The sequence below is a fragment of the Caenorhabditis remanei genome, chromosome IV, assembly GCF_010183535.1.
Source record: "Caenorhabditis remanei strain PX506 chromosome IV, whole genome shotgun sequence".
Classification (NCBI taxonomy): Eukaryota; Metazoa; Nematoda; class Chromadorea; order Rhabditida; family Rhabditidae; genus Caenorhabditis; species Caenorhabditis remanei.
The window spans coordinates 25,557,069-25,582,774 of record NC_071331.1 but is presented as its reverse complement, the minus strand read 5'-3'; the positions used below and the strand labels follow the sequence as shown (position 1 = coordinate 25,582,774).

The 25,706-nt window shown below is 40.4% G+C and overlaps 6 protein-coding genes across 6 annotated transcripts; 3 read left to right on the top strand and 3 right to left on the bottom strand.

Moving 5' to 3' along the window:
• Nucleotides 1-869: 869 nt before the first annotated feature.
• GCK72_016322 (uncharacterized protein) lies at nt 870-1,806 on the top strand (the record flags this gene model as incomplete). The annotated part of the gene is made up of 2 exons (XM_053731446.1): nt 870-936; nt 1,658-1,806. The coding sequence occupies 2 exons, from the start codon at nt 870-872 to the stop codon at nt 1,804-1,806; spliced, it is 216 nt and encodes a 71-aa protein (XP_053586218.1).
• On the bottom strand, nt 1,491-4,782 carry GCK72_016321 (uncharacterized protein; the record flags this gene model as incomplete). Its single annotated transcript, XM_003096183.2, has 5 exons — nt 1,491-1,941; nt 2,905-3,332; nt 3,728-3,900; nt 4,452-4,609; nt 4,682-4,782. The coding sequence occupies 5 exons, from the start codon at nt 4,780-4,782 to the stop codon at nt 1,491-1,493; spliced, it is 1,311 nt and encodes a 436-aa protein (XP_003096231.2).
• A 9,561-nt stretch (nt 4,783-14,343) lies between these two features.
• GCK72_016320 (uncharacterized protein) lies at nt 14,344-14,707 on the bottom strand (the record flags this gene model as incomplete). The annotated part of the gene is made up of 2 exons (XM_003096160.2): nt 14,344-14,568; nt 14,615-14,707. 2 exons carry the CDS (start codon nt 14,705-14,707, stop codon nt 14,344-14,346), a joined length of 318 nt encoding a protein of 105 aa, XP_003096208.2.
• A 543-nt stretch (nt 14,708-15,250) lies between these two features.
• On the top strand, nt 15,251-15,614 carry GCK72_016319 (uncharacterized protein; the record flags this gene model as incomplete). Its single annotated transcript, XM_003096141.2, has 2 exons — nt 15,251-15,343; nt 15,390-15,614. 2 exons carry the CDS (start codon nt 15,251-15,253, stop codon nt 15,612-15,614), a joined length of 318 nt encoding a protein of 105 aa, XP_003096189.2.
• A 452-nt stretch (nt 15,615-16,066) lies between these two features.
• GCK72_016318 (uncharacterized protein) lies at nt 16,067-17,817 on the top strand (the record flags this gene model as incomplete). The annotated part of the gene is made up of 5 exons (XM_053731445.1): nt 16,067-16,171; nt 16,218-16,318; nt 16,366-16,518; nt 17,393-17,726; nt 17,773-17,817. The coding sequence occupies 5 exons, from the start codon at nt 16,067-16,069 to the stop codon at nt 17,815-17,817; spliced, it is 738 nt and encodes a 245-aa protein (XP_053586217.1).
• An 82-nt stretch (nt 17,818-17,899) lies between these two features.
• Nucleotides 17,900-24,637, bottom strand: GCK72_016317 (uncharacterized protein; the record flags this gene model as incomplete). The annotated part of the gene is made up of 14 exons (XM_053731444.1): nt 17,900-18,105; nt 18,164-18,282; nt 19,989-20,101; nt 20,151-20,457; nt 21,155-21,409; nt 21,779-22,128; nt 22,176-22,322; nt 22,406-22,855; nt 22,900-23,191; nt 23,338-23,664; nt 23,712-23,816; nt 23,863-24,209; nt 24,284-24,543; nt 24,595-24,637. The coding sequence occupies 14 exons, from the start codon at nt 24,635-24,637 to the stop codon at nt 17,900-17,902; spliced, it is 3,321 nt and encodes a 1,106-aa protein (XP_053586216.1).
• Between the last annotated feature and the right edge of the window lie 1,069 nt (nt 24,638-25,706).

Genomic DNA, 25,706 nt, shown 5'->3' with positions numbered 1-25,706 from the left:
TAGAAGTACGCATAATTCAATATTGGAGGTAACGATTTGTAGTATTGAAAAATTAGAACGTTCTAGAAAAATGACCGGTTTTTCGAAATTTTGAGTAAAAAATCGAAAAGTTTCGGTAAAAGAGATCAAAACCTGTGGCTCACAGCCCTTCACTAAGTTTTCCGAGGATTACGTTGTTCTTAGACGGAAAATACTGATTCCTTCATCTGAAACCATTTTGACTACCTCTAGATTATGGCTCGAATTTTACCAACATAAAGTTTTCCCAAATTAATTCGTTTTTGCCTTTCCGTCTCACGCCTGTAAAACGCGCTCCACCTTATCATTTTTCTAAAAACTTTCCAAACCAATCTCCCCCCTAATTCTCTACTATCTTTACCTTATCCCCACCTGCCCATGACCCACTAATCCCCAAACAACACAAACACCTTAATCTTTATATGATCCGAACCGAATATGTGCACCCTTAAAAAAAGGCGATAACTAATTACGCAATGATTACGAAAAGCAATTAAAATTGGTCCCCCTGCCCTCAGCTTCTTGTGTAATCCCCTCTAAAGAATCTCAAAAGAATCTTGTAGATTCAAAACGATGCGAGACAGGGAAAGAGATGAATAAAAGGGAGGTACAACCACCTGCTCCGGAAAAGGAAAACGACAATCGTGGTAAACATTTCGCGTGTCTCTAAAAGGTGAACATGTTTCAAAAGCAATTTTAAATATCGGGGGCTATTAGCTTTATTGAAATAGCGGGAAAAAATAGGAAAAAAATGAAAAAATGTTTCACAAAGAGAGAGAGAAAGAACATAGACAACGAGCGGGAAAACAAGAGAGCGTGTGTCTCCAATGTGGAGAATCGAGAGACGCAGGATGAGTGACGCCAAGGGGGGAAAGGACAACAGAGAGGAGAAACAACAAGAGAGGACACGTTTTGGTGGTATTGGGAAGTATTGAGTGGGGGAGAGAAGAAAAAATAACTAACAGAACAGAGACAACACTGGGACACTGGGAGGTTGACAGGATTCGTGGTATGGGGATGACTAATACTGTATTCTACAAATTTCGGAAGCTGAAGAATTCATGTTTGGTTGTCGAGAGATTGTTATACTGAGTTGAAGGTTATAGCCTTGCGGAGAAGCGTGGTGCTGTCCTCTAAGTCTGCGCGGAATTACTTAGGTCATAGGAAATTTTAATAGCTATCATTTGGTATGCTTACATTTGCATAAATTATAGTCTGAAGAAAGTTAAAGGCCTAGAATCGAAGTAGACTTAAAATCGGTTAACTTTCCTTAAACTAAACTATATAAACAGTTAATTATGAAAAATTGGAGCCCTTGAAATTACCTTAGTTAGAAATTGGAAAACTAAGATTTTACTGACTTTTAGAGCCCTTTCCAAACCGTCAAAAAGCTACTTCGATTCTTAAACTAGCTTCACAAAATCAACAATTCAACATGAATTCAACAACTTCTCAAAATCATAAACAACATTCTAAAGATTGGAAATCAGGACTCCTCTCATCTGAGTCGTCAAAATCTGTGGTTCCTCGACACTAGTCGCTCCGGTCAAGTCCTCGAACTGTGTCGAGTCATAAGTCTCGCGGAACTTGTTCACGTTGATATAAGTGTGATTAATCTCCGAATCACTCATACTTCCAGCGTCCTCATTCGAATCGGTATGCGGTGGCGAGACACTGTACGCCGAGTCCGACTCATTCGGTGTGGAGCTGCGAAGTGGGGAAGCGAGGCGAGCACGTCGTCTGGTTGGTCGAGTCTTCGGCTCCTCCAGTGGCATGTCGACTGGATAGTATTTGAGGCACTCTGAGCTGGATGTTGCGAATTTTTGGGTCTCACGACGTTGACGACGACTCTTTCTCGACTGTTCCTTTGGATAGCTCTTCCGTTGACATTCCTCATTCAGATCGTGATGATAAGTCGGGTACCTGCAGAGAACGAAGGTTTTAATTAGGCGTTGAAAGTATATAGGGGAAGGACCATATGATTCTAATTATAGGGACGAATCATGCCGCTCTCTCTCTCGCGCAACTCTCTCGCAAACATGACAGACGGAGATGGCTACCGTATCGAGTTTCCTGTTGCTAATGCAATTATATAATGGCGCAATATATGTATGGTGGCAATCTTGTAAAAAGGTATTTGTTCCTTCTTTGTGTGTGCAGAAATGTGAGATTCTTATTAATCGAGGAGCACAAAAGATTGTATCAAAATTGGGAAAACTAATTCAGGCCAAATCTTGCAGGACTGAAATATTATAAGTTGAAACAATAAGTTTTTGAAAAGATTTTTATGAAATATTTGGAATTTTTCTGTCGAAAGAGTACTTGGAACGTCATTTTGGCTGACAATGGAAGTTCATGGAGGCAGAGACATGGGGTGTCTCAATGTTGCCCTCGAGGTTTAGAATTTGACTTTCCACCGGTCAAAACGTTAACCTCATGTTACAGAAAAAAAACTGAGTTTATATTTAGAATCAGCATTTTCGCAGTTTCCCAATAATATATAAAACATCGTATCTCCTCAGTGAGTCTTTCAGAAGTTTTCAAATAAAAAGAGCTAATGGTTTTCAAAACAAGAGTGTTTGAATGTGTCTATAGACAAGTTTCCAGAAAATTCAAATAATTTTGGACCCCTATTCCCCATAATATTCCCTAGCTATACCCTCGATCTCACGCAACACGGCAAACGGGGTGTCTTACCGCAAAACCCAACTAACACCTTGTTAAACAAAGGAGTCGGTTACCTTAATCTTGCCGCCCTTTCAGGAATACAAAGACGAGAATCTTCTGCGAAAAGAAGAAAAGAAGACAATGGAAATCCATTGCGTCTTGATTTTTCCCAGAAGCCTAGTTTCACACGACCCCAGGCATCTGCCATATAAAACTTACTTATTCTTAGCCGGCGGCAACAGAACACCAGGAGGAGACGATGAAATCGGGTAGGTCTTGGTTTGGCACCCGACGACTACTGGGGAGGCTGATGGCATCATGTGTTGGGACTTCATGCCACGCGAGAATAAACGGGCGAAGATACTGCGTCTCTGATTGTTGTTATGGCTTTTTTTGGAGCATCCTTGGTTCTGATTCTGACTTTGAACATTATCGTCAGAAGACGTGGACGACTCCTTGGTGGCTGTGGTCGCTACCATCATCGACATCCCGGTTTGACACTCCACTGTATTTTTGGAAGTTGTTGGAAGCTTTGGCTTGGCTCCGGGCGGCCGCATCGGCGAGTTCGTTGGTACTGAGACAAAATAGTGCTCGGCCATTTTATAGACGAATCCGGTGGCGAGGAGAGAGGCGATCGTCTGGCGTACCTGAAGAATCGTAAATTAGAGGGTAAGGGGAGAGGTTGTAAAATCATAAGAGCGAATGAGTTAGGAGGGGAACAGATGCTAGATCTGGGAGAGGGAAGTTAATGTTTTTTGGCTACTTAAAAAAATAGCCGAAATCATGCCTATAAAAAGGACAAAAACTGGCAAATCACGAAAAAATCGAAAATTGAGTTTGAGCTTAAGTCTAAGCTCCGCCTCCTTACGCTTGGAGTTTAAGCCTAAGCTCCGCCCCTTTACACTTGGAGTTGAAGCCTAAGCCTCAGCTTCGCCCCTTTAGGCTTTTGAGCCTAAAACCTTTCCTCTAACTGAATCTAACCGGAAATCTGCCAATCTCGACACATCTGCCTACTAATTGCTCTGCAAACTAACTAACTAACCATCTCAATTCCGGGCGGTGCAACATGGGGACAGTGTCTCGCCACGTATTGCCGGATCGCTTGCTCTGTGGCGGCCATTCCGTTCCGATTGAGTTGGGCGACGGCGTCACAAATCACGTCGCCAAGCGGGACGAAATGCATTTGCTCGACTTGTTGAATCGCACCAAGATCGCCTGTAATTTGATTTGTTGGATTGATCACCTGTTCTATATCTACTTGTCGGGTAATTTTCTTCTATTTGTATGTATGTGACATGACTTTCTTTAGGTGCGACAGGTGCATCCTATTAGTGGTGAGGGGGGATGGACAGATAGACAAGAGTGGGTGATGGAAAAGATGATGAGGTAGGTTACAAATGACTTATGAGGTATGGTAATGTGGATTTCATTTTTGCAATCAGAAATGATAATAATCTAAAGAATGTGAGGCATAACTCCGTCCGGGATGAAAGACATTGCTTATTTTGACTACAACAATGAAATCCGCATAGTCGGAATATTAGGTTCGATAAGATAGTCCCTGTTCTGAAATCTTCAAGGATCTCAGATCTCCTCACATCACCAAGAGCTATAATACTTGGTCCCTTAAATCTCACAAATTTTGACTATGAAAAAAAAAGAGCTACAGTACCCCGCTACCTTTTTAACAAATCTAAAACAATAGAAGCCCCTATAACTATAATAGAAGGAAGCTCCCCCATCCCCATTCATACAAAATGACTCACCCAACGATGTGATTGTGTATCCCATTGCCGGTTTCAAGATGCGTCTCGCCCATGCATCTTTGAACACTGCCAATTGTTGTGGAGCTCCGGCGATGAATAGTGTGCCAGGGCGCATGAAACCCATATAGGTTATTGCGTTGCACGCTACTGTTAGCTCGCTGGAAAGTTTGTGATTAGAGAAAGAGTTTAATGAAAATAAGTTAAAAAAAAGAAAAAGAAATTAAGCTTACCGATTCCAGAACATTTGTCGATTCTGCTCCACAAAACTGTCGAAAACTTTGCGGCCATTCTTGGCTTTTGGTCCGTTCAGCACTACGGCAAGGTAGGTCATCTCGTATCGAATATGTAGGAAACTGAGTCCTTATGCTAGTCACTTGGAGGCGGGCACTCTTCTATGGTGGGAGGGGGCGGAGCTTCAAGGGGTGTCTGGGTGGAGGAGGAGGGAGAAGAAGAGGAGGACGAGACGGCTGTCAGGGGTGGGGAGGGTGAAAGGGTGAAGGAATGGCGGGAGATCAGCTGGACCTAAAAAAGAACGGCAATCATTGATTGGGATACGGGAGAGGGAAGAGAAATGAAGAAGTAAAATTGAAAATATTGTGAAAAATCGTGATTTCACGTTGAAAATTGGATTTCAGACGTAGAAATATACCCTGTTACCGTAGGACCATAAAAATAGAAAAACAAGAAATGGGTTGAGAAACCTAATGAATTCGGAGAAAAGTCTTCAAGGTGAGAGCTGTGTGCAAAAATTGAAAGGTGTCTAAACCGAGGAATCAAAAATACTGAAAATTGAATTTTCAAAATTTTCAACAAAATTTAAGACCAACATAGAAGTTTATTCATGATGTGATGTGATACATTTAATTGCTTTAATTATAAAAATTGTCAGTTCACTACAAATCTTCCAATGATAATGATATCCAAAATAATATCAAAATCTGTGAATTTCATAAAAAATTGGTTAAAACTCGTGCTGGCCTAATAGTTCTGATAATGGCATAGGCTAGAAGAAGCTCATTTGAAACTCATCGATGGAAAACAAATCATATTTGCAAACCGGAGCCGAATATGAGCTGAAAAACATATCAAAACGTAGATCTCGGCAAGTTCTATATACGTGACCTACTACGGACCGGATGGCTATTCGTAAACGTGCCGATGGCCTTACCAAAATTGCTTTTTTGACAATTTTTGCTTTTTTTCGGCACTTGCTCCCGTTTTAACGACTACCCATCCGGTCCGTAGTAAATCATAAATATAGAGCTCGTCGAGATCTACATTTTTGTATATTTTCAGTTCATAATATTGCTTATCAAGAGAGTTACGCGCTGGCCCAGTCGCAAGTATTAAAAAATAAAAATATATTTGTTAAGACTATTTTTGTTAAAATTTAAATAACAAGAGAGCTAACCCAAGTGTCTTAAACCAACGGACATCCATTTTCACCATTCTTCCAATAACACGTTAGTTATGAAAAAACAGTAACTAACTAACTAACCCAATTCTAAAAAAGACTAATAAGCTGGCCCCAGGATACCTGCACCCGCCACGTCATTGTTTGTCACCTCTCCCAACTATTCAGGAGTAAACGGGAGTATCCACTATACGATTTCACCCTTTTAGGTTAGTATGAGTCAAAAAGTAAGTTTAAAGGTTCTCTCTCCAAACACCTGTCCCCATCGACAGTAATCTACCAAAAGGCATCTATTTATCTTCAAAGGTGTGTGTGTGTGCCGGAAGTACTAAAGAGATTTACAACTTCTGGCCATGAGTGACCACCGCCTATTTGTACAAGTTATCAGTAACAAATCAACGCAAATTTACCCTTTTTACATAAGAAGAGCCGCTTGGCCATCTGCACCACCGGACAGGTGTGGAGGGTGTTGGAAATTAGATATGGCTCAGGATAGAGATATGAAGGGGGCATTCAGTAGCGGCTACCGAAATATCAACATAGCCAACTTTGGCTACTTGAGAAAAGAGTAAGAATTTTATTACGGGCTTAAATTTTTAAATGAATCTGTAATCCAGTGCTAGAGCTCTATTTTTGTAGTTGATTCCTTTTTTGAAGGAATCCTTCCAAAACAGATATCTCTATTCCATTTTTTCTCCACTCGAAAGTGTTTCACGAGAGATATCTATCTTCGAAGGCATCCAACAAAAAGGTGTCAACTACAAAAATAGAGTTCTAATATCATTCTTATATATAAAAGACAAGTGGTGTTTGTCTGTCTGTCTGAGGCACTGTCCGCAACGGTTTTGGAAAGAGAAGAGAAACTGAGCCAGCGGGCAAAACCGAACTAGCGTGCTTTGGACAGCGACAGCCGCTTTAGACCACTCGGCCATGCGGGCACGTTTGAGAGAAGGTGGCCACGTGAATTAGGAGAGGCCAGCCGACTGAATCGCCGAAGGCGAGGCAGATAGGCTGGTTGAACTATACACTAATATAAATATTTAAGCCCAAAATTAAATATTTACCATTTTTTCGAGTAGCCAAAGTTATTCGCTTCTGGAAATTCAGCCGCCCACAAAAAGCTTCTATATAACTTAATGTTCGGTTATCGGTAAAAACTAAGGATTCTAGTTGGGAACTAATTTTAGACAATTTTTTGTCGAAAATGGCCAAAATTGGTAACAAACACCTCTCCGACAGAAAAAAAAACGCGCCGGAGGTACCCCTCACAATTCTCATAACACGAAATATTGTCGTTTTTTGTCTTTCTTTCTAAAGTACAAATCTTGGGAGTGTGATTTCGAATCACAACGAAATAGTGGTCGAGGAGTACCATGAGTGACGACCTCCAAAAAAGATTCCAAAAGAAACAAATGTGAACCCTTTCTCTCCCCAACGAGACATTCTGAAGATGATAAGCATCTAATAGAGGCGACACGAATTCAATTCAGACCCACTTTCTCAGATTTATGATGGTGTCGCCGTGGGTGGTGGGGTGTCTATTCTTTTGTCTACTCAAAAAATAAGTGAGAGAACAAAACGGATAGAAAAAGTCAATTTTCGTATACATGTACATATAATTTTCGAAACTGCTGAGCGCCCCACTCTCTTTTTGACAAGTTAATTTACTTGTGTTGCGTGTGTGGTCCCCTAGCAGACATACGCAAAATGCCCATATTTTTGAATTATTAGCCCCCCTAACCACATTTTGTGAAACACGGAAACATGGGTGGAGGGTAACAGTTGTTGTCTTAAGGAGGATGATGAGGAAATATAGAAATATATGAGTCTGGGCGGTGGGAAAAAGTGCAAAGCGGCTGGGAGGTAAAGAATGTTATGAAATGGAAAAGTTTTAAATTTAAATCTGGATCTAAAAACCTAATCTTTGGCCTTAACACAAATGCCATGTGGGCGGAGCTTTAAAACTCAGAAATCTAAATTTAGCGCAAAATTTTGAGTAAACGTTTAAGATTTTTGTCAAATTCCTCCGAAAAGTCAAAGATATATATGAGATATTGGTCGAAATTGATCTCACGGCTTCGACCAATATTTAAGCTCCGCCCACAAAGTCCTGAGACTATCAGAAAACATTCGTATTTAATTTTGGCAAAACTCATCTCAAGCCATGTATTCTAACCGTACTATAAACTCCGCCCACAAAAACCAAAAAAAAAATTAATAAGACCTTGAAAACTACAAAAATAGTCGAGAATAGTCAAGACACAGGTGTCCCTGCCAAGTACACTTTGATGGATGAGGTCATGAACTCCCGACACGACGACTTACACACCGATACATCAACAATCGACATGGAAATTAGGAGAAGTGTTTAACTTATTACTTTTCGATAAGTTGGTGATGGATGAGAAACAGAAACGTGTCAGGGGGAGATATGGTTAAGGGTGCGGTAAGCGACGTGACTAAAAGGGTTCCTGGGAAGATAATTATGCCAGAAAAATGGTTAAAATTCCATGGTTAGACCAGGGATAGCTTAAAATTTTAGTTAGAGTTTTTAGGCCCCCGGTTAATCAAAAAAAAGATTTTTGAACAAATTCTGTTCAAATCTCGGATTACCGTATCTCCCCCCTCTACCCCATAACCATCTGTTCCACATATTACAGTATATACCATTTTGAGGTAAGATGAAAGAGTTGGCGACACCATTGCGCCATAACCGTGTCAACATTAGAAATACACACACACTTGCCATCCGGCACATCCACTCAATTAGATTGGGCGTATAAGGAACGAATTGACGCAATCTCGAATACAAACACTCATCTCTTTCAGTAGATTGAGCTATGCGATTGAGCTACAGATATGTATAATTGGTGCCGCTCTTCCTTTTTTATTCTACTCTGAGATAGAGAGAGACGGAAGTCATGTTAATTGTCGGGTTGTCGACAAGAGAGGAGATGAAAGGATATTCTCGCGCATATGGGAGAGAGATTAGTAAGAACACAGTTCCGGTGAATGGCAGAGAGGGATGGTTGACATGAGGATGAGAACAAGTTGGGGGAAAAGGGTATGAGATTAGATGGGAAGAGTGACTTCTGAGAAAGAGGTTCAAGAGATCATTGTGGTGTTGAAAGGGGAGTTAGGATGGTGAGGGGTTCAAAAATTATTATTTAGATGGAGAGCAGTAAATCCAGGGCCCACACTGAACTGCTCCGTGACATTTTTGCGGTAAGGTAAGTCAACGTTTGCTGTATGGGTGAACAAAAAATAAAAGATGCGATTAAAAGCCTCTTTTCACCTATGATCTACCAAAACAAATGCACCGCCTATGAAGTCAACCTTACTTAGCCTCCAATTGAGTTGACAGTCAATTTAGACAGTTTTCTAAAAGATTGCGGCGAGCGATGGAAGGCGTGAATGGAGATGCAAGTTGGCAGCAGCAGGGGCGACTCCTCTCCAACAATTAAGGATGGGCGGCACGTTCAAATGACCGTTGAACCCGCCAATTAAGGCATGAAGATGCATACGCAACTGGTAAACGTTTGGAGACACTTTTTAAGTGAGTAGTGGGGGGGGATGCCTATCAAAACAGAGATTGAGTAATTCGATTTGATGGGAGGAGAGGTAATTGCGGGGTAATAAGAAATGCATAAAATATTTTTATCTCACAAGATAAAGGGACCTAGAATGCTGAAAATTAAGCAAAAAAGTCAAAAATTGTTGTTGTTGTTGACAGCTGCTCTCTACACTAACACTAAATGATGGATGAAATTTAGTAGCGAAAAGGGAAAAAGACGATTACAACTTTCGAAACGAACTAACTAGTAAGATGACCCCAAGGGATAGAGTTTTTGAAGGAGGGTCTTAGTTCAAAGAGAAGATGAAAAGTTGGAGAGAATACGAGGGACTCGATGACAAGGCGGAGTATATGATTGGGAGTTCCTAGGACAAATGGAACAAAATGTGCACAGGGTCGTAAATTTAGTGCGAAATTTTTTTTAAATCCAAAAGTTTGTATTTTTCTGCTATAAAAACGCGACTTGGCTAAGTGGCGACTCAATTTGCAGCCTGTCAAATGATTTACGAGATTTCCAGTTTTTTTTTAAATTTGAATTCATATGGACTAAATATGACCCTGTGAATGTGGCGGAACATTTAAACTATTTGACAACAGGCTGGTCAGACCTCACAATGACAATTTTTACATTCAAACAGTTATTCCAGAAAAATTTACACCAATGTCACAAATCCTATTCAAACAAATCATATCATCATCTTTTCAAAACTACCCGAACATGCTGACGCAATTGGGTCGGAACACTTTCGTGTGATTAATCCACTCTATTGCTAATACTACATTATGCAATCAAGTCTCTCTATCTCTTCACAAAAAATTACACTAAATGGGTCAAGACCCCTCAAAAAAAGACAATGTGTGCATCAGAATGTGTCTGAATTCTCGAGTGAGAGGACCCTCTTGAATCACTTGTTTCCGGTTAATGAATGAAGAGGACAAAAAAGGCCAATGGCAGTTTAAAAAGAGGTGAGAGGGGGGGGGGCTAAATGAGACAAAATGAGACAAAAAGGGAGATACGGGGGGTATGGGCGGTCTAAAAGAAGGTAAGACGGACGGTGGCGCCATGTGTTTGACACGGTAAGAAAAGGGTAAGATTAAAGGGTTTGAAGTGAACCAAAGGGGATTTCTGAAAATGAGACGCTTGAAGAAGGAGAAGAAGGTTAAAAGATCAAAATGGTTTGAATTAGGTGGGAGTTTAAAAAAAACTGAAATGGGTGAGCGCCCAAACAGAGACTATTTGAAACCCCACCATTTAAAAATTTGAGATTTTGAAATCTATTTGATGGCAATTAAAAGGAGGATCGGGTTTTAAAAACGAAAAATAGCTATAAGCATTATTAAAGGCTCACTTTCTTACAGACTTGTCACGGACCGGTTTGAACCAAAATTTGAATTTTTTGAACTTTTTCTGAAAAAGTCTACTTTCCTGCGAAAAATTGAAAATTCAATCGAAACAGAATATTTCTGTTGATTTAAGCACTATCACTCTGAATTTTCGTAAAGTTTCGAAAAAATTGTTAAAAATGAGAACCCATTTTATAGTCCGGGTCGAGAGAATGTTCAGCCCGGCCCGGGCCAATTTTCGCCAAGTCTCCTTTCACAGGCTCTTACAGTTTGTCAGGTTATAAAATGGGTCGGTTGCAAAACGCTCGTAAATTTAGAAACCTAGGTTCCATGCAAAAATTGTGATTTTTCTCTGTCTTTCAACCAAGTGATGATCTACCAGAATGAATAAAAACTGATGTTATGTAAAAATTCAGTTTTGGGGCACAAGAAGACTATTTTTTGAGTCGAATATTTTGAAATTCAGTCTCAATGCCTAACGAAAAATTGTTCTTGCCGAATTCCCTTTCCCCAACAAGCTTATCAACTCCCCCTCCTCTAAATGCATTGTGTCCAATGCAATATGTGACCTTACATTTCCTGATACAAACTTCACAATATTATGTTTTTGTTTCCGGAGGTTACGTGAATAGGCGACAGGACGGGAAGTGTTGCGTATTGATATTGGGCAGCTGTTAATGGGGGGGGGGGGGGGGGATATATGCAACACTATTTCTCCTTCTACACTTTTTGTGTCAATTCAGGTGCCAGTCTACTAGAGATGACATTTCCTTATCGCCATAGTCAACACTTTTTTGAAATTCACCTCTTTGGAACAAAGGTTGAGTAAATTCCATTTCACATTCTCATAAAAAGTAATGAGATGAGATAGGGAGAAAAGAAAACAGAAAGAGATTCTCACTTCCAGATATACAATGGAGAGGTGCTAGCGGATGTTGGATAATCTCCTGTTTGTACAGATGACATCTTTCACACGTCGAGTCTTATATGGTACCTGGGTAAGAGAAGGATGTTTTAAGACTGGAAGGGTTGGGAAGGGTTTGGGATGCCAAAGAAAAGAGAAAGAATGGGAAAGACAGAAATTATGAAGTTTTAGTCAAAAATAATGCATTGGCTGTACTCAAGAAGTTATGATGGTCCCACAAGTTACCAAGTCGTCTAAAATCGAAAAATTAAAATTTTGTAGTTGACAACTTTTTTGTATGGCCCCTCCTTAGAAACCGGAAACGAGGCATGACAAGGTCAAATCAAAGTTAGCTCACCATCGCTGAAAGTCAGACTTGTCACGGACCGAGCCGGCCCGAAATCAAACTTATTTTCGGTCCGGCCTGGATAGTTTTGAACAAAAATTAGGAAATTTTAGAAAATTTTCGATTTTTTTAAAAGTCTAGTCTTTGACTAAAATGTCTAGTCTCGACCTAAAAATTTTGACTAATTTCAATAAAAAAGGTATTTTAAGCAGTTTTACACTGAAATTTATAAAAATTTAGAAAAATTTTCTTAAAAAATAAGTTCCCATATTCGGATCCAGACCGACCGGGCCGGCTCGATTTTTGACAAGTCTCCTGAGAGTATACTTATTGGAAAGTGTGGACTGACATTAGTTGAAAACGGATTTTCAATTAGCGTTTGACAAACTCAACCGTACTGAACAAGTATACGGAAAAGGCTGAAAATTGCTTGAAAACTTTTGGAAATGAGCAGAAACTAAATGGTTGAAAGTAATCAATTCTGTAGCACTGTCCGAAAACTATCAAAAACCCTACTTTTTCAATTGAAGATAATAAATACCACAAAAATTAGTCTGCAAACCTTTTAAAAAAACACGAAAAATAAAGAATATTTTTGATCTACTATCCCTCTCCCGCAACAGGTGGCATTTCTCTCTTGATTTCTCTCGAGTCGATGACACCAATTAACCTCTTTGCCCCCGTCCCGCTGCAAATTCGATCTACACACATTTTCACGTCTTTCAGACAGTTCCACGTGTAGCGAGTCAGGTATGTCTAGGATAAATGACAGGCAGGTGGATTTTGTGACAAGTGAGACGGAAGTGGTCAGGAAACGGGAGAAGGGGGTAATTGGGGTTAAAGAAGAAATTGAGATTTTTTGAATCAACTGAGTAAGGAAGGAAATGAAGATGGGGGGGGGGGGGACCAAACTGACTTTGTACAATGAATTTTTCAGACAAATTGAAACTTTTGAAAATCTCGAAATGACAAAGCCCTCCTCATTTTTTAACCGGGGTTTTCTTACTAAGGAAGATCACGAACTCAGTTTAGAGATATGGTTAGTGACCTATATTATTGGAAAGCTGAGAAAACGCTGATTCCAATTATATATGGAGTTTTTTTCCCTTGAGACCTAGTATTTGAGAAAACGAGCGGCAAACATGTCGGAGTTCGTAACCTAGAGCTCTTGGAGACGGGCGACTCTACTCCGTTACCACTTGTTCCAAAACACTCCAATAGTTTTTTAAATTCCTCTCATCTTTTTCTCCATATTTGTTCAAGTACCTGGCACCACCACCACGAGAAGATGACAAATGGTATCATCACTCTCCCCTTCTGATTGGGAGTCGGAACTGGTTAGTCACATCTTTTGATGATACAGAGAAAGAGGGGAGATGGTTTGAGTTTGAATTCAAATGTTCCATTCTCTGTTTGCACACTTGGAACGGGGAGAGAGTGGGGGACTATTTTTTTGGACTTCAAACGCGGCCAAGGCGCGCCAGGTGATAAGATATCGATATATGGAAAGACGATGACTATGGACTTCTCGAATTTCCTCACCTTTTTTTCCCCCTTGCTTGTTTACTCCTCGCAGTACCTACGTTCAAATTCATCTAAATTTTCTTCCGAATTTCTATTTCAACTCCAACCTTCCGATAAGATCAATTCTCTCTTCTCAAGAACACATGACCTCGAAACGGGGTACCAATTTTCGCATGTTCGATTAATTGACACCTGTAACGAGATAAGTATCTCGGGACTAAGTGAATAACCAATACAGCAGTCAACGGAACGAAGATAACGGACGCAATTTGGGGTAGAGGTGTTATTTATTAAGTTCTCTCTCCGAACAGCCATGAGAGTTTTGGGTTTTTGGGAAGTCACACTTGAAGGGGTGTTAACAGGATACAATAGGAAACTAGATGCCTAGGAGAAATGATATCATCTCGACGAACATGAAGTTAACACTCACTATAGGTGCTAAAAATGGCATGACCCGGTCAGTTTCCGGATGGGATTCACGGTTTGGGAGAAGTAAGAACGGAATGGAAAATTCTGGTTGAGGGGGATGAGAGAACTAAGGACAAGTTTTGTGAAATTTTGAAATATTCTAGAAAGTGCCATTTTGCAATGTAAAACCGTGGAGATTTCTAGGAAGTTTCTGGTCTGTTTGTGTGTAGCGATGTACAAATTAAAGTTCTGAAATTTAAATAATTTGGTAGATCGAGAAAATATAGAAAGTATTATAGGCAAGTGGCTTTGAATGTTCAGTTATTTATTTTGTGATTAAATATAAAGTGTGAAACAATAAAACTTGTTTTCAGAAAATTAGGCAGATGGAATCTCTGGGACAGTTGGAATAGGCGGAATTTCTGAGACAGTTGGAATTTCAGGAAAAGTTGGAACTTCTGGAATGGTTGGAACTTCAGGGAGAATTGGAAGCTCTGGAAGACTTGGGACTGGAACTTCTGAAAGTTCTGGGAGTGGAACAGGAAGTTCAGCCTTTAGGGAATCCAAGAGTTCTGTGATTTGCTTGAGGATATCTCCAAGGGGCTGAAATTACACTCATGAAAAATATAAGTGTAAAGTGAAAACCTACACTTGGAAGACTTCCTCCAATATCTCCTGGAATTGGAAGAGCAGAAGTCAAAGCGAAAGAGACAACGACGGCGAAGACAACTTTATAGAACATGATTCTGAAAATAATAGTTTGATTAACAGACACCTTGAGAGAGAACCAGAAAAATACAATCTGATCTGTGACTCTACTGTGGCCACGATTATACATATACTCACCCATTGATTTTTGAGCATTTTCATCACTTCCGTATTTTATTGATGTGAAAATTAACCCTACGTAACAGTATTGGAAAAATTGTTTTTTTCACCACAGGAACATTGTGCGAGTTTTGAAATGTTCCTCTTCCGCATAATTTGCATATGTATTTCAATAACACGGAACAGTCGGACTGATGTGAGAGTTGTCTGTTCCATTATTGTGTTTTGGAGAGTTTTGTGAGAAGGAGCTAATATAATAGTTGGATTGTATCACAATGTCAAAACATATTTTTATCTGGAAAAATAGCGGAAGTTGTAATTCAATAGGTGCTCCCTCATCAAAAATCACCGAGATAGTATATAATAGTCCGTTGGTTTTAGTAAAAAGTCATCAGCTCCAGATTCCTCTGGTTTCTACACTTTCTACACCCTTCTAATACAAAATATTTTCAGAATCATGCTCTATAAGGTTGTCTTCGCCGTCGTTGTCTCTTTTGCTTTGACTTCTGCTCTTCCGATTACAGGAGACATCGGAGGAAGTCTTCCAAGTGTAGGTTTTCACTTTACACTTATATTTTTCATGAGTGTAATTTCAGCCCCTTGGAGGTATCCTCAAGCAACTAACCGATCTCTTGGATTCCTTTAAAGATCAACTTCCTGTTCCACTCCCAGAACTTCCAGAAGTTCCTCTTCCAGAAATTCCAGAGCTTCCAATTCTCCCTGAAGTTCCAACCATTCCAGAAGTTCCAACTTTTCCAGAAATTCCAACTGTCTCAGAAATTCCGCCTATTCCAACTGTCCCAGAGATTCCATTTGCCTAATTTTCTGAAAACAAGTTGTATTGTTTCACACTTTATATTTAATCTCAAAATAAATAACTGAACATTCCAAGTCACTTGCTCATAATACTTTTCTTTATTTCCTCCATCTACCAAATTATTTGAATTTTAGAACCCAAATTTGGACACCCAGACAGACCAGAAAAGTTCCTAGAAATCCCCACGGTTTTACATTGCCACGTGGAAGTTTTCACAAAATTAAAGTAGTTTTTAAAAATTCGAAAAAGGTCACGCATTTCTCTCCCTTTTTTCAAAGAAAACTAAATTTGTCTTAAAATTCCCGCGTGACCTCCCAATCCACTACCCCCCTTTCCAATCTGCCACGTCATTCAAACCGCCCGTCTTCTTATCGTCTTCAGTTCCCACCAGAATTCAGAACTATACCTCGAGTAGGAGAAGAAGTTGGCGAAGAAATTCCATTCGCAACTGGAAAAATGACAATTCTCAATGTCTTTCCTCTCATCTGTCTGGTGCTCCTTCCCGCCGTCATGGCTCAAAACATGTTTGAGCCAAAGGATGATTTTGAGCTGAAGAAACCGGTTGGTTTTTCGATAATCTACTAAAAAAGCATTCAATAATTTTCAGCTTGTAGTCCCGGCCGCCGAGGCAAATTACCACTTCACAATGATTGAGGTCGACACTTTGGCTCAGTCAAAGGAGCGTCTTTACGGATTGATTGGAGTCGTGTAAGTCAACAAATTCACCTTCACAGTACCTCTCTATCTCTTTTCAGCCTTCTCGACGGGGTGTTCACGTTTTCCGGAATCGAGGAGAACTACCTTCTGAAGCTTCCGATGAACCCGAAACGGTGTATTCCGTTCAAGGGCATCAATGTTGTGCACAAGTGTAATCACGAGTACTTTGCGTTGAATGCTGATTTTGTGAAGTGAGTCTGCAGTTTTGTAGAAAGCGTTTAGTCACATTTATCACAGCCCCCAAGTGGGCGGCCACGTTCTCGGCCGTGTAGCTCAGCCGGTTGGGGTTTTGAACTCAAGCGCGTTCGGTCATGAGATCGTGCCGCGGGGCATTCTTGAGACAGGCAGTCAGGTACACTATTCTATCTGGGTTATTTTAACAACAATTAAAAGGTTTTTAACGGGCAAAATTTGCATTTTCATTTTTCATTTGATTCATTTTGTTAGGAACTAACTTTGCAATAGCTTTAATTACCTTCGTTACACGTCTGGTAGTAAAAGAGCGCGCTCGCTAGAGAAAACAATCAGAAAACAATGATTTCGAATATCCAGTTTTTGGCCTTCAGCCCTAGTATTCAAGAAAACGAGCGTCAAATGTAAGACAAGTAGCACAGTTCTACCATTTTCTCTGCTTGAGAACACTTTTTTTAAATTACAATTTTTACTTGAATTTTGACAGAATTCTAACATTTAACGGTTGTTTTCTCGAATACCAGGCCTGAAGAGCAGAAACTAAAGATGTATTTGGAATCAGCGTTTTCTCAGGTTTCCAATGATATTGGTCATGTCCCATATCTCCACACTGACTCCATGACCTGCCTAGTCAGACGCTCTAATTTATATGTTCTGTTCTTGGTGTAGCTTTTGACCACTGTACACAACATTTTTGGTTAAAAAGTTAATACATAGTTGTGGCAGCCAAATTCAAGAAAAAAAAACATCTTGAAGGCAAAAATGAGAAGCTCTAGTTTCTTGAGGTCTCTTCTATCTCCCTTGGTACTAAAATACCTGAAACCTGTTTAGACCACTTGTCAAACAACCTAAATTATTTTTTCCACTTTGCAGCATTCAAAAAACCATCTTCCACAAACAGGACTCGCTGGACACTGTTTGCATCAACAGACAGGAGAAAGAGAAATTGGTTCGCAAATTCAACCCAGCAAATGATGTGGGCCTGAAAAAGAAGGAGAGCACTAATCTCGTCGTTCGCTACGGACAACGTGTTCTGATGGCCTACAAACCGGGTGCAAACTATAACAAATGTATTGGAACATACGATTCTGAAGATGACTATTTCACATGTATGATGCCGAATAAAGAGGGAAAACTGGAGGGATTCGAGATGACCAGTTTCTTGTATGATGAGGAAACTGGTGAACCGCATCGAGCTGAGAACACTGTAAGTTTTGATAGTCTAGGAAAAGTAGAATTTATGAATGTTCCAGGTGGAGGTCTTCTGCAAGCTACCATATAATTACAACAAAGGATAATAGTTCCGTAATAATAAAGAAATCGTCATGGCTTTTAAATAACGTTCATTGGATAAAGATATGAATCAAAAGAATATTTTATTTACACATCATCTTCCTTATCACTTGACTTTACATCTATCCTACAACTCTGTTCATGTCTTTGTCTAACTTGAACCCTAGCAAATGATTGTCCACATCTCGAACATCTATGCTTTTTCTCTCCGGAATGAGTTTGTAGATGGGCACGGAGATTTGATCTATCCGCAAAGCAACGGCCGCAAGAATCACAGCCAAACGGTTTCTCGCCTGAAATTCAGGTGATTCAGGGGATTCTGAGAGGTCTAATCTGTCCTACTGTAGCTACCTGTATGTGTCCGTAAATGTCCTTTCAGTAGCCATGGTCTGGAGAACGATTTTCCACAATCTGTGCAGACACACGGTAATGAGTGGGTTTTCAGATGCATTTTAAGAGCACCAGGAGATCTGAAATATGAATTTTTGTTTAGTTGATTCTGTGTAGCCCCCTCTCTACCACCCTGCTTATCAGTGCCCCTTGATCTTTTCCTCTCTTCTAAATGACACAGGTGTGTTTGCGTATCAGCTATCCAACAAGCAACAGGTACGAGTGTGTCGTCAATGCCTCCCTTCCCCGTTAAATTGGGTAATTCGACTCTCTATCTCTGCCGAAAGGGTCGGTCAGCTGCCTCCACCTGATTTTATCTTACTATCAGTCAGGTAGATGATTGAAGAAGAAAGAAAAGTGGAAAGGAGGAAGAGGTACCTGCTGCTATCTTGTGTGTACACAGTTGTTGGTTTACATGAATTGTTGAAATTTGAGGAATGGTTGAAAACAGGCAAATTTTTAAAAAGAGAGAGAGTGTGTGTGTCCTGGAATCAGTTATGGAATGACTCAAGTCTAGTGCTACAAGATTTTCCTGGAGAGCATGGAGCCTAAAGAGCCATTGCTGTTCAAACTGTATAAAATGTCATTCTGTTGCAATTAATAACTTTTTGCTACAGTTAAGTTTTTGAAATATCTGCATCAGAATAAATGTTAGTTCTGATCCAGGTATACACGGAAGGTACAGTTTCAGCAAAAGTTACAGTGCCATCAAAAAGTTGTTAATTGATAAAATGTTCCACATTTTATGGAAATTATTTTTATATTCGAAATTTTTTAAATAACTTTCGCAGTTTTTGAGACACGCGCCTCAGAAGGCAAGGTACCGGACAGGTGAGGTTTTGTACTCCTTCTACATCGTGACATCTCATAATCAATCCATCTTCTCTATTCCCCTTACCTTCCGGTGTGAATAGGCACCGACTCTCGGAAGAGAGGGATAATACGAGGCGGCACTTCTCACACCTCCCCCTTCCAATTTATATATATATTTCTTATTGTGACACCTGTCTGCCTTCACCTCCCCAACGAGAAAACGGAAAGAGGAGAGTACCAACTGTCTTAATGGAGAAGGATTAGGTTTTTTAATTGAATGTGGAAGGAGATGGTTTTGAGTATAAAGATTGGCATTTCGAAAAATAAATTATTTGGTTACAAAACTAATGACGTTGTGAAGATTTATGAACTTGTTACTGGGTCTTCAACGTATTTCAATTTTGGGACAATTTCAAGCTACATAGTATGAAAAGCTCAGTAACGGTTTTCGGCTACTGAAAACAGTTTGTCGGCTTTTGGATATCAAATGTAGCAACTAAAAACATCAATATGGGCATTTCCAAAATGAAACATTTTCTAAGGCAATGAACTTGGTTTAACAGGAATCACTACAGTCAAATTTCCAAAAAATCGATATCTAAGCTTAGGTGGAAAAATTCCAGCAGAAAATTGAAATATATCTAATCTAAACAAATTAGTTTAAGCTGAAAGTTGACAGAAGAAGTACCACCACGTCTTTAGCTTTTTGATAGTTCTGCGTATGTCTGGATAACAATTACTAATCTGATTCCAGGCAACATCAAGCAAATTTTAACCGCCTAAATGTTATGCATTAATGTTAAAATAGGGTGTTGCACCTTTCCAGAACTGTCTCTTTGCAGAGCCAACCAAAAACAGTCCGGATTCGTTTAGAATCTTTAGCAGTGAGAAGTAATTCTTAGAGATTCTTATCTAATAATATTCCACAGTACTGTATTATCTTTTCTTGCAATTCCCCTTATATTCGACTCACCTATAAATCTTTTTGCACTGCGGACAAATCTGTTGAAGTTTGCCCTCCTTGTGAAACTGTAAATGTCTTCGAAGACCGAAATAAGTCAAATAACTCTTCTTGCAAAATTGGCACTGAAAATATATTTAATCAATCCACGTAGATCCACGTTGATTAGCTTACCATTAATTTTTGATTATCCAAAGAAGAGTAACTAGCGGATGAGGAGGACGAGGACGCGATTGGATCAGGGGATATCAGGTCATCAATAGTTTCAAATATACTTTTTCGTTTCAGACTCATATTCATCTTCAAGAAATCTTCTAGAATTTCTGGTTGTGAGATGATATCCCCACTATCTCCACTACCAATCAGTGTGTTGTGGATAACAAAATGCGAGTGATTGGTTGATTGAAGAAAAAGTGGGTCCCTCCCCCTTGAGGAGCCTCTCTTCACAACGAAGACGACGACGGCGGATGCATTATCACACCTGTTGGTTTGATTTCGGCCGACAGGTGCCCAGTTGGTGTTGATATGAGAGATGTTGCACGAGTGGGAAGTCAGGAGAAGAGAAATGGGGAAGGAAGAGGGAAAGAAAGGTACCTGGGGGACAATTTGTTGGAAAATAAATTGCAAATGTTTTGTTTATTACTCATTTCAGCCGATTTACCGTAAAACCTGTAATGGAGCAGGAGTTTGGAGCAACCTATCTCGATTGTCTTTAAAGATACGAAATTGTTTTCAACTAAAGAAATGTTTTAAAACTATATTTTGTTAGTTAGCCATTTTTGATATTTCCTTCAGGAACCGAGATATACCGTTGCAAACGGGTACCGCTATTATCGGTTTGCGAACTTTTGGCGCGTCTAATCTGTTCGAAATGGTCTCAAAGGGGAAAACAAGTTTTTAGATTTGCAAAGCTCAAAAATACGGCATTTGATCTTTTTAAACTACAAGACCATTCCGCGAAATTCCCAATTAATCAGAACACCCCAGTACGAGATCGTGAATCGATAATAGGTGCGCCTCTATTGCAGGTCTTACGGTAGTTTTTCCCCCGCGAATTCTTTTTCATTTCTTTATAAAATAATAAATATTTTTATTAACATTTATCAACAAAAAAATTTGACTACATTCTAAACTGTTCCAAATAATTATTACACTGCCTGATGGTACTGTCATCCAACCGATAAGTGACTCCAGGCTCCACCCGTTTTCTGTTGTAAGTCTTCTTCTTATGCGACGCCTCCTCAATTACAGTCTTCTGACTGATTTCCACATTGCTATTCGATGTTTTCAGGCAGAAGTCGTATGGAAGCGATTCGAAGATTGCTCGAGTGTCGGTGGAGAACGCGGAGAGAGCCGTGACGGTCGACTCGATGTAGCGGACTTGTTGGGTGTCGTGTTGGAGAGAGGCGGTGAGATAGAGGGATCCAGACGTGCTGGAAATGAAAACTATTACATTTCTGCAAGAGCGCTACTATCATAAGTCATAAGATTTTCAGAAGTACCATGTTATGACTCTGCGAAGTTCAAAAGAAGGGTTGAATGTTACTAATAACCCTTTTTGCTAACCCGGCCAACACGGATCTACAAAATTTGTCACCTTCTCGTAATTTGTTACTTCTTGATTGTCATACTTGTTAACTGGCGAGAGGGGAGAGCGCGCAGACAACCGGAACATCTAGCTTCTCTGCGTATTCCATATTCGTTAAGCTCGAATAGGTATTAATTAATAAGCTCTAGATTATTTCAAAGTATGTTAAATTTGCTGGTTTTTCCCGAATCGACTTTCATCCAAAATAACTCACTATGCTTCCGCCTTTGCATTCGATCTCTGATTCCACAGTGAAACCTCTGCAGACGCTAAAACTCTCAAACTAATCGCCCCAACACTATTCACATTGACCGTCAACCCAGACAGCAGAGGCAGTGAGAATCGAACATCTCTCAATGGAACATTTCCTTCAAATGCTTTGTGAGTTCTTCCATCAGCATCCCAAACAGTCGACAATAGGTCAGTGCTTCCCTTGAAGATGTGCTTAGTGGGCAGCTTGTGACCTGTGATTCCAATACGGACGGAGCCTTCGGGGGCGCCTGATCTGGAGTGGGAGGTGGAGCCAGTGATGAATTGATCGAGGTGCTCAGTGTCGATGGATAGCTGAATACTTTCTGCTAGTACATAGAGTCAAGTGTTTCTGGACCTACCGAGAACAAATTATGATCCTTCTTCCCTCTCTTCAAAGAAAGCTCAAAGTTGGATCTCTTGAATGATTTGTGCAAAAACTCAGCAGTGGCGGTAGAGAATAAACGGAATCCAGAAGCATCTGAAAAGTAATCTTTAGACCGCACTTCCTCAAGATCTTACCAGCAATCTCTTGCCAATGAACATGAGAATCCGCCTGAAGGGCTCTATGCAAGAAGTTCGGTCGGAACACCTTGAATTTTCGCATCCTTGACCAGAACTCTGCTTTCAGCTCGTCTCGTTCTCCACTTGACTCGATAGCCTTGTACAAATAGTTCCACTTTTCTTGGTCATCTGGATTCAAAGATTCTGTTCTGAGGATGAGAGTTGCCACATTTTGATGGTCAGGCACACATTTTAGGAGGATATCGATTGCCAGTTGAGAGTGAGAAGTAGGGGTTTGTTGGGAGCAAGTGTTACGGAACAGGCGGATGAGCTTGTGGGTTAGCTGGGTTTCATACAAGTTCTTATCAACTGCCAAAATAACATTAAGCGCCGCCTTCTGGATTTCCAACGCCTCTTGTCCACAAAGATACTTCTTTGCAATATCGTATGCTCCAATCACTGGGATGTTCTCCAACACTTCCAGAACCTGCACAGTGACACCAGTGGCCGTCAAGTCATTGATGAATTTATTCACGATCTGAAAGTTTTTCAAACTTTGTGAATCCACACAGCAGGGCTTACCGCCTCCTTCCCTTTATTACACGAGTTCAAACTGCTAGTGGTCGCCTCACATCTCTTATTGAGTACAGTTGCAATTGTGTTTGCAAGTTTCCAGTAGTCCTCAGAGTCCCGGTTGAGGGTTCCCAACCAATACATGAGTTGTTTATGCCATTTTTCGTTTTTAGACGAGCTTTGGGCAATTCCGAATAGGAGGTCGTCAAGATGGTCTGGGGATTGTTGGAGGAGGACTTCACGGGCGGTCGCGAGGGATTCCACGGTGCCGACGCTTCCCAAGGAGCTGGCAATGATGGATCTGGAAAGGGTATAGGTTCGGATTTGAGGTTTTTGTTCACATTTTTAGGTTTAGCTCCGCAGGTTTAGAACCCTAGAGTCTCAGGCCTAACAAATCTAGGTTCAACGGTTCATCCTTAAAGTATTGAGCATTTGGCTGAAACTCACAACACATGATCATTCTCCGGATACCGAATCGCTGCTTCCCAATCCTCTCTCCTCGCCAATCTCGCCTCCTGAACAATCTGTCCGTACAACAAAGAGTGCTTCTCACAGATATGCGAGTCACCCATCTCGTTCAAGTGTCTTCTGTACGTACCAATGAGTTTTGTTAGCTTGTTCGGTTGAGCTCCGCCAATCTTCACATTTTCATAAAGTTTTCCTCCAACACGGACAGCGCCGAACGCTTGCTCGGCACATGAGTGAGCTGGCACAGAGTCGTTGCAGTAGCGGTGGACGAAGACGCGAGTTCGGTTGGTGATTTCTACGTGGGTTCTGGGAAAAACATCTCTGTTCTTGTCGGGCGCTACAAAACCACCTACCTTGATTCCACCTGGAATCCATGTTTCTCATGAAGTGAACTTCTGAACGCCAACATCTCCACAGCGTCAATCATAATGATATCAGCGTCTACTTTTGTGTTTTGTCTGAAATTGTTTGGTTCCCTCTTTTCATCATAAAATGTTTACTCACGTGTACCAAACATCCTGATCATACGCCACAGTCTCCAGACCATCAAACTTTGTGAAATTCGCTCCATAGCCCAAATCACACTTATCAATAATCCGCCTGAACCGTTTATCCTCTGGCCGTCCGAAATTCACCTTACATCTTCCATAAATCGTGTCGACTGTCTGCTCGTCACCTTCTCCATATTCTGCCGGTGTGTAGATAGTATTGGCGATAGCGTACAAGAAATTCCACGTGGCATCACTGTCATCTGAAGACTTGAAGACGTGCTCTACATTGTTGCCACCTTGACGGAATGCCATGTAGATCGGGGATGGCTCACCGCAGTTGCCAGTGTTGCATTGGGTTAGCTGGAAATTGAGAATTTTTCTCAGGGACTAGTTTTTCTTGGGTTTCTAGGCCATAAAAACGTTTTCTAACCTACCGAAAATCTTCCCAACATTCCTCCTTCCACATCGTGATGCAGTGTCTCAAAACTGAAATTTCCAGCGATGACTGTCGACGGAGCCTTCTCTTTGCTATTCAACTCGTCATAAATCATCGACTCCGTACGGAACCAGTAGTCCACTTTCAGAAGTCTTACGGTATTCTCATCGTATTTCGCATTTTGCTTCGTATAGTAATCTGCGCCATGTTTCTTTATGTTCCTCTTAATTTCGTCGAGATCTGGGACCGCTGTGACGACTGAAAGTGGGGAGATAATTAGTAAAAGGAGTAATTACCAATTACGCTTACCAGCAATCAAAGTGGCTAAAAGAAGCCATTTCCGGGAGAACATCTCCGGTTATGAGTTTTAACAACGGTGACAATGGGTTGGAAGTAGTAGAGAAGGAGAGAGAAGACCACTAACAATTGACTGATAACGAATAATTTGGAGGAGAGAGGGTTATTATGGGTTTGTTGACTGATAAAAAGTGAGTGAAGAGGGAGATGATGCTATGAGACGGTCAGTAGTGGGTAGTACACGTTTACTTAAATAGAGAGCTCCGGGAAGGATTGAGTGGCAAAATACAAGAAGATGGCCAGTCGAGTATAACAGTGCGGAAAACTTGAACATTTTACAGAATCAATAACTGTCTTTCGAATTTGCACTGGTAGTGATAGAGACATGAAGTTGTTTTGGAGACTTGTATGTTATCATGCCTTCTTCAAGACCCTGTTGCTCAAGACCCTGCTATTTTGAGAGTTTTTAAGGATTCCTGACTAGTTGTCTCTGAAAACATAATTGTGTGGAGCACACCGATATTTCCGATTTAAAAGATTGACTCTGATTTGGCAGCAGGCAATCGCTAGACTTGGAATCCGCCTGTTAAAACTCTAACGGTACATATATTTTTGAAAACGGAAGACTTAAGATTATACCTTCCCAAATTTTCATGCTTCCGATTTTCCTGGAATGACATTTCCAGAGTGTTTCATATCCAATATCTTTGACATCGTTTGCTTAGAGTACGTTGACTCTGATTAATTAGCAAGATCTCTGAAAAGTTATCTTATCTCAAAGTTTGCGATCTCCCATTAATGATCTACACTGTGTTTATAAGTCTAGACATATGTACAGTAGTCTCAACATTTTTGTATTGGGAGGGTAGATCAAAGACAGAAAAGGTGATTCTTTTTCGGAGAAGTTTGGTTAATTACCTTTTCTTTTTCTTGTAATCCTTTTTTTATCAAATTTCTGATTACTTTTGACCATCGAAATCCTTTACTAACATTTATTTTCTTCCATAAAAAGTTAGCCCCCTCCCCCGTTTCCAATTTTTTTTTCAAATTGAAATGCGAATCGAGACGTCGAGGAGAAAGGGGTTCGAATTACATCGAAACAACACGTCGTCTCTCTTTTCCTT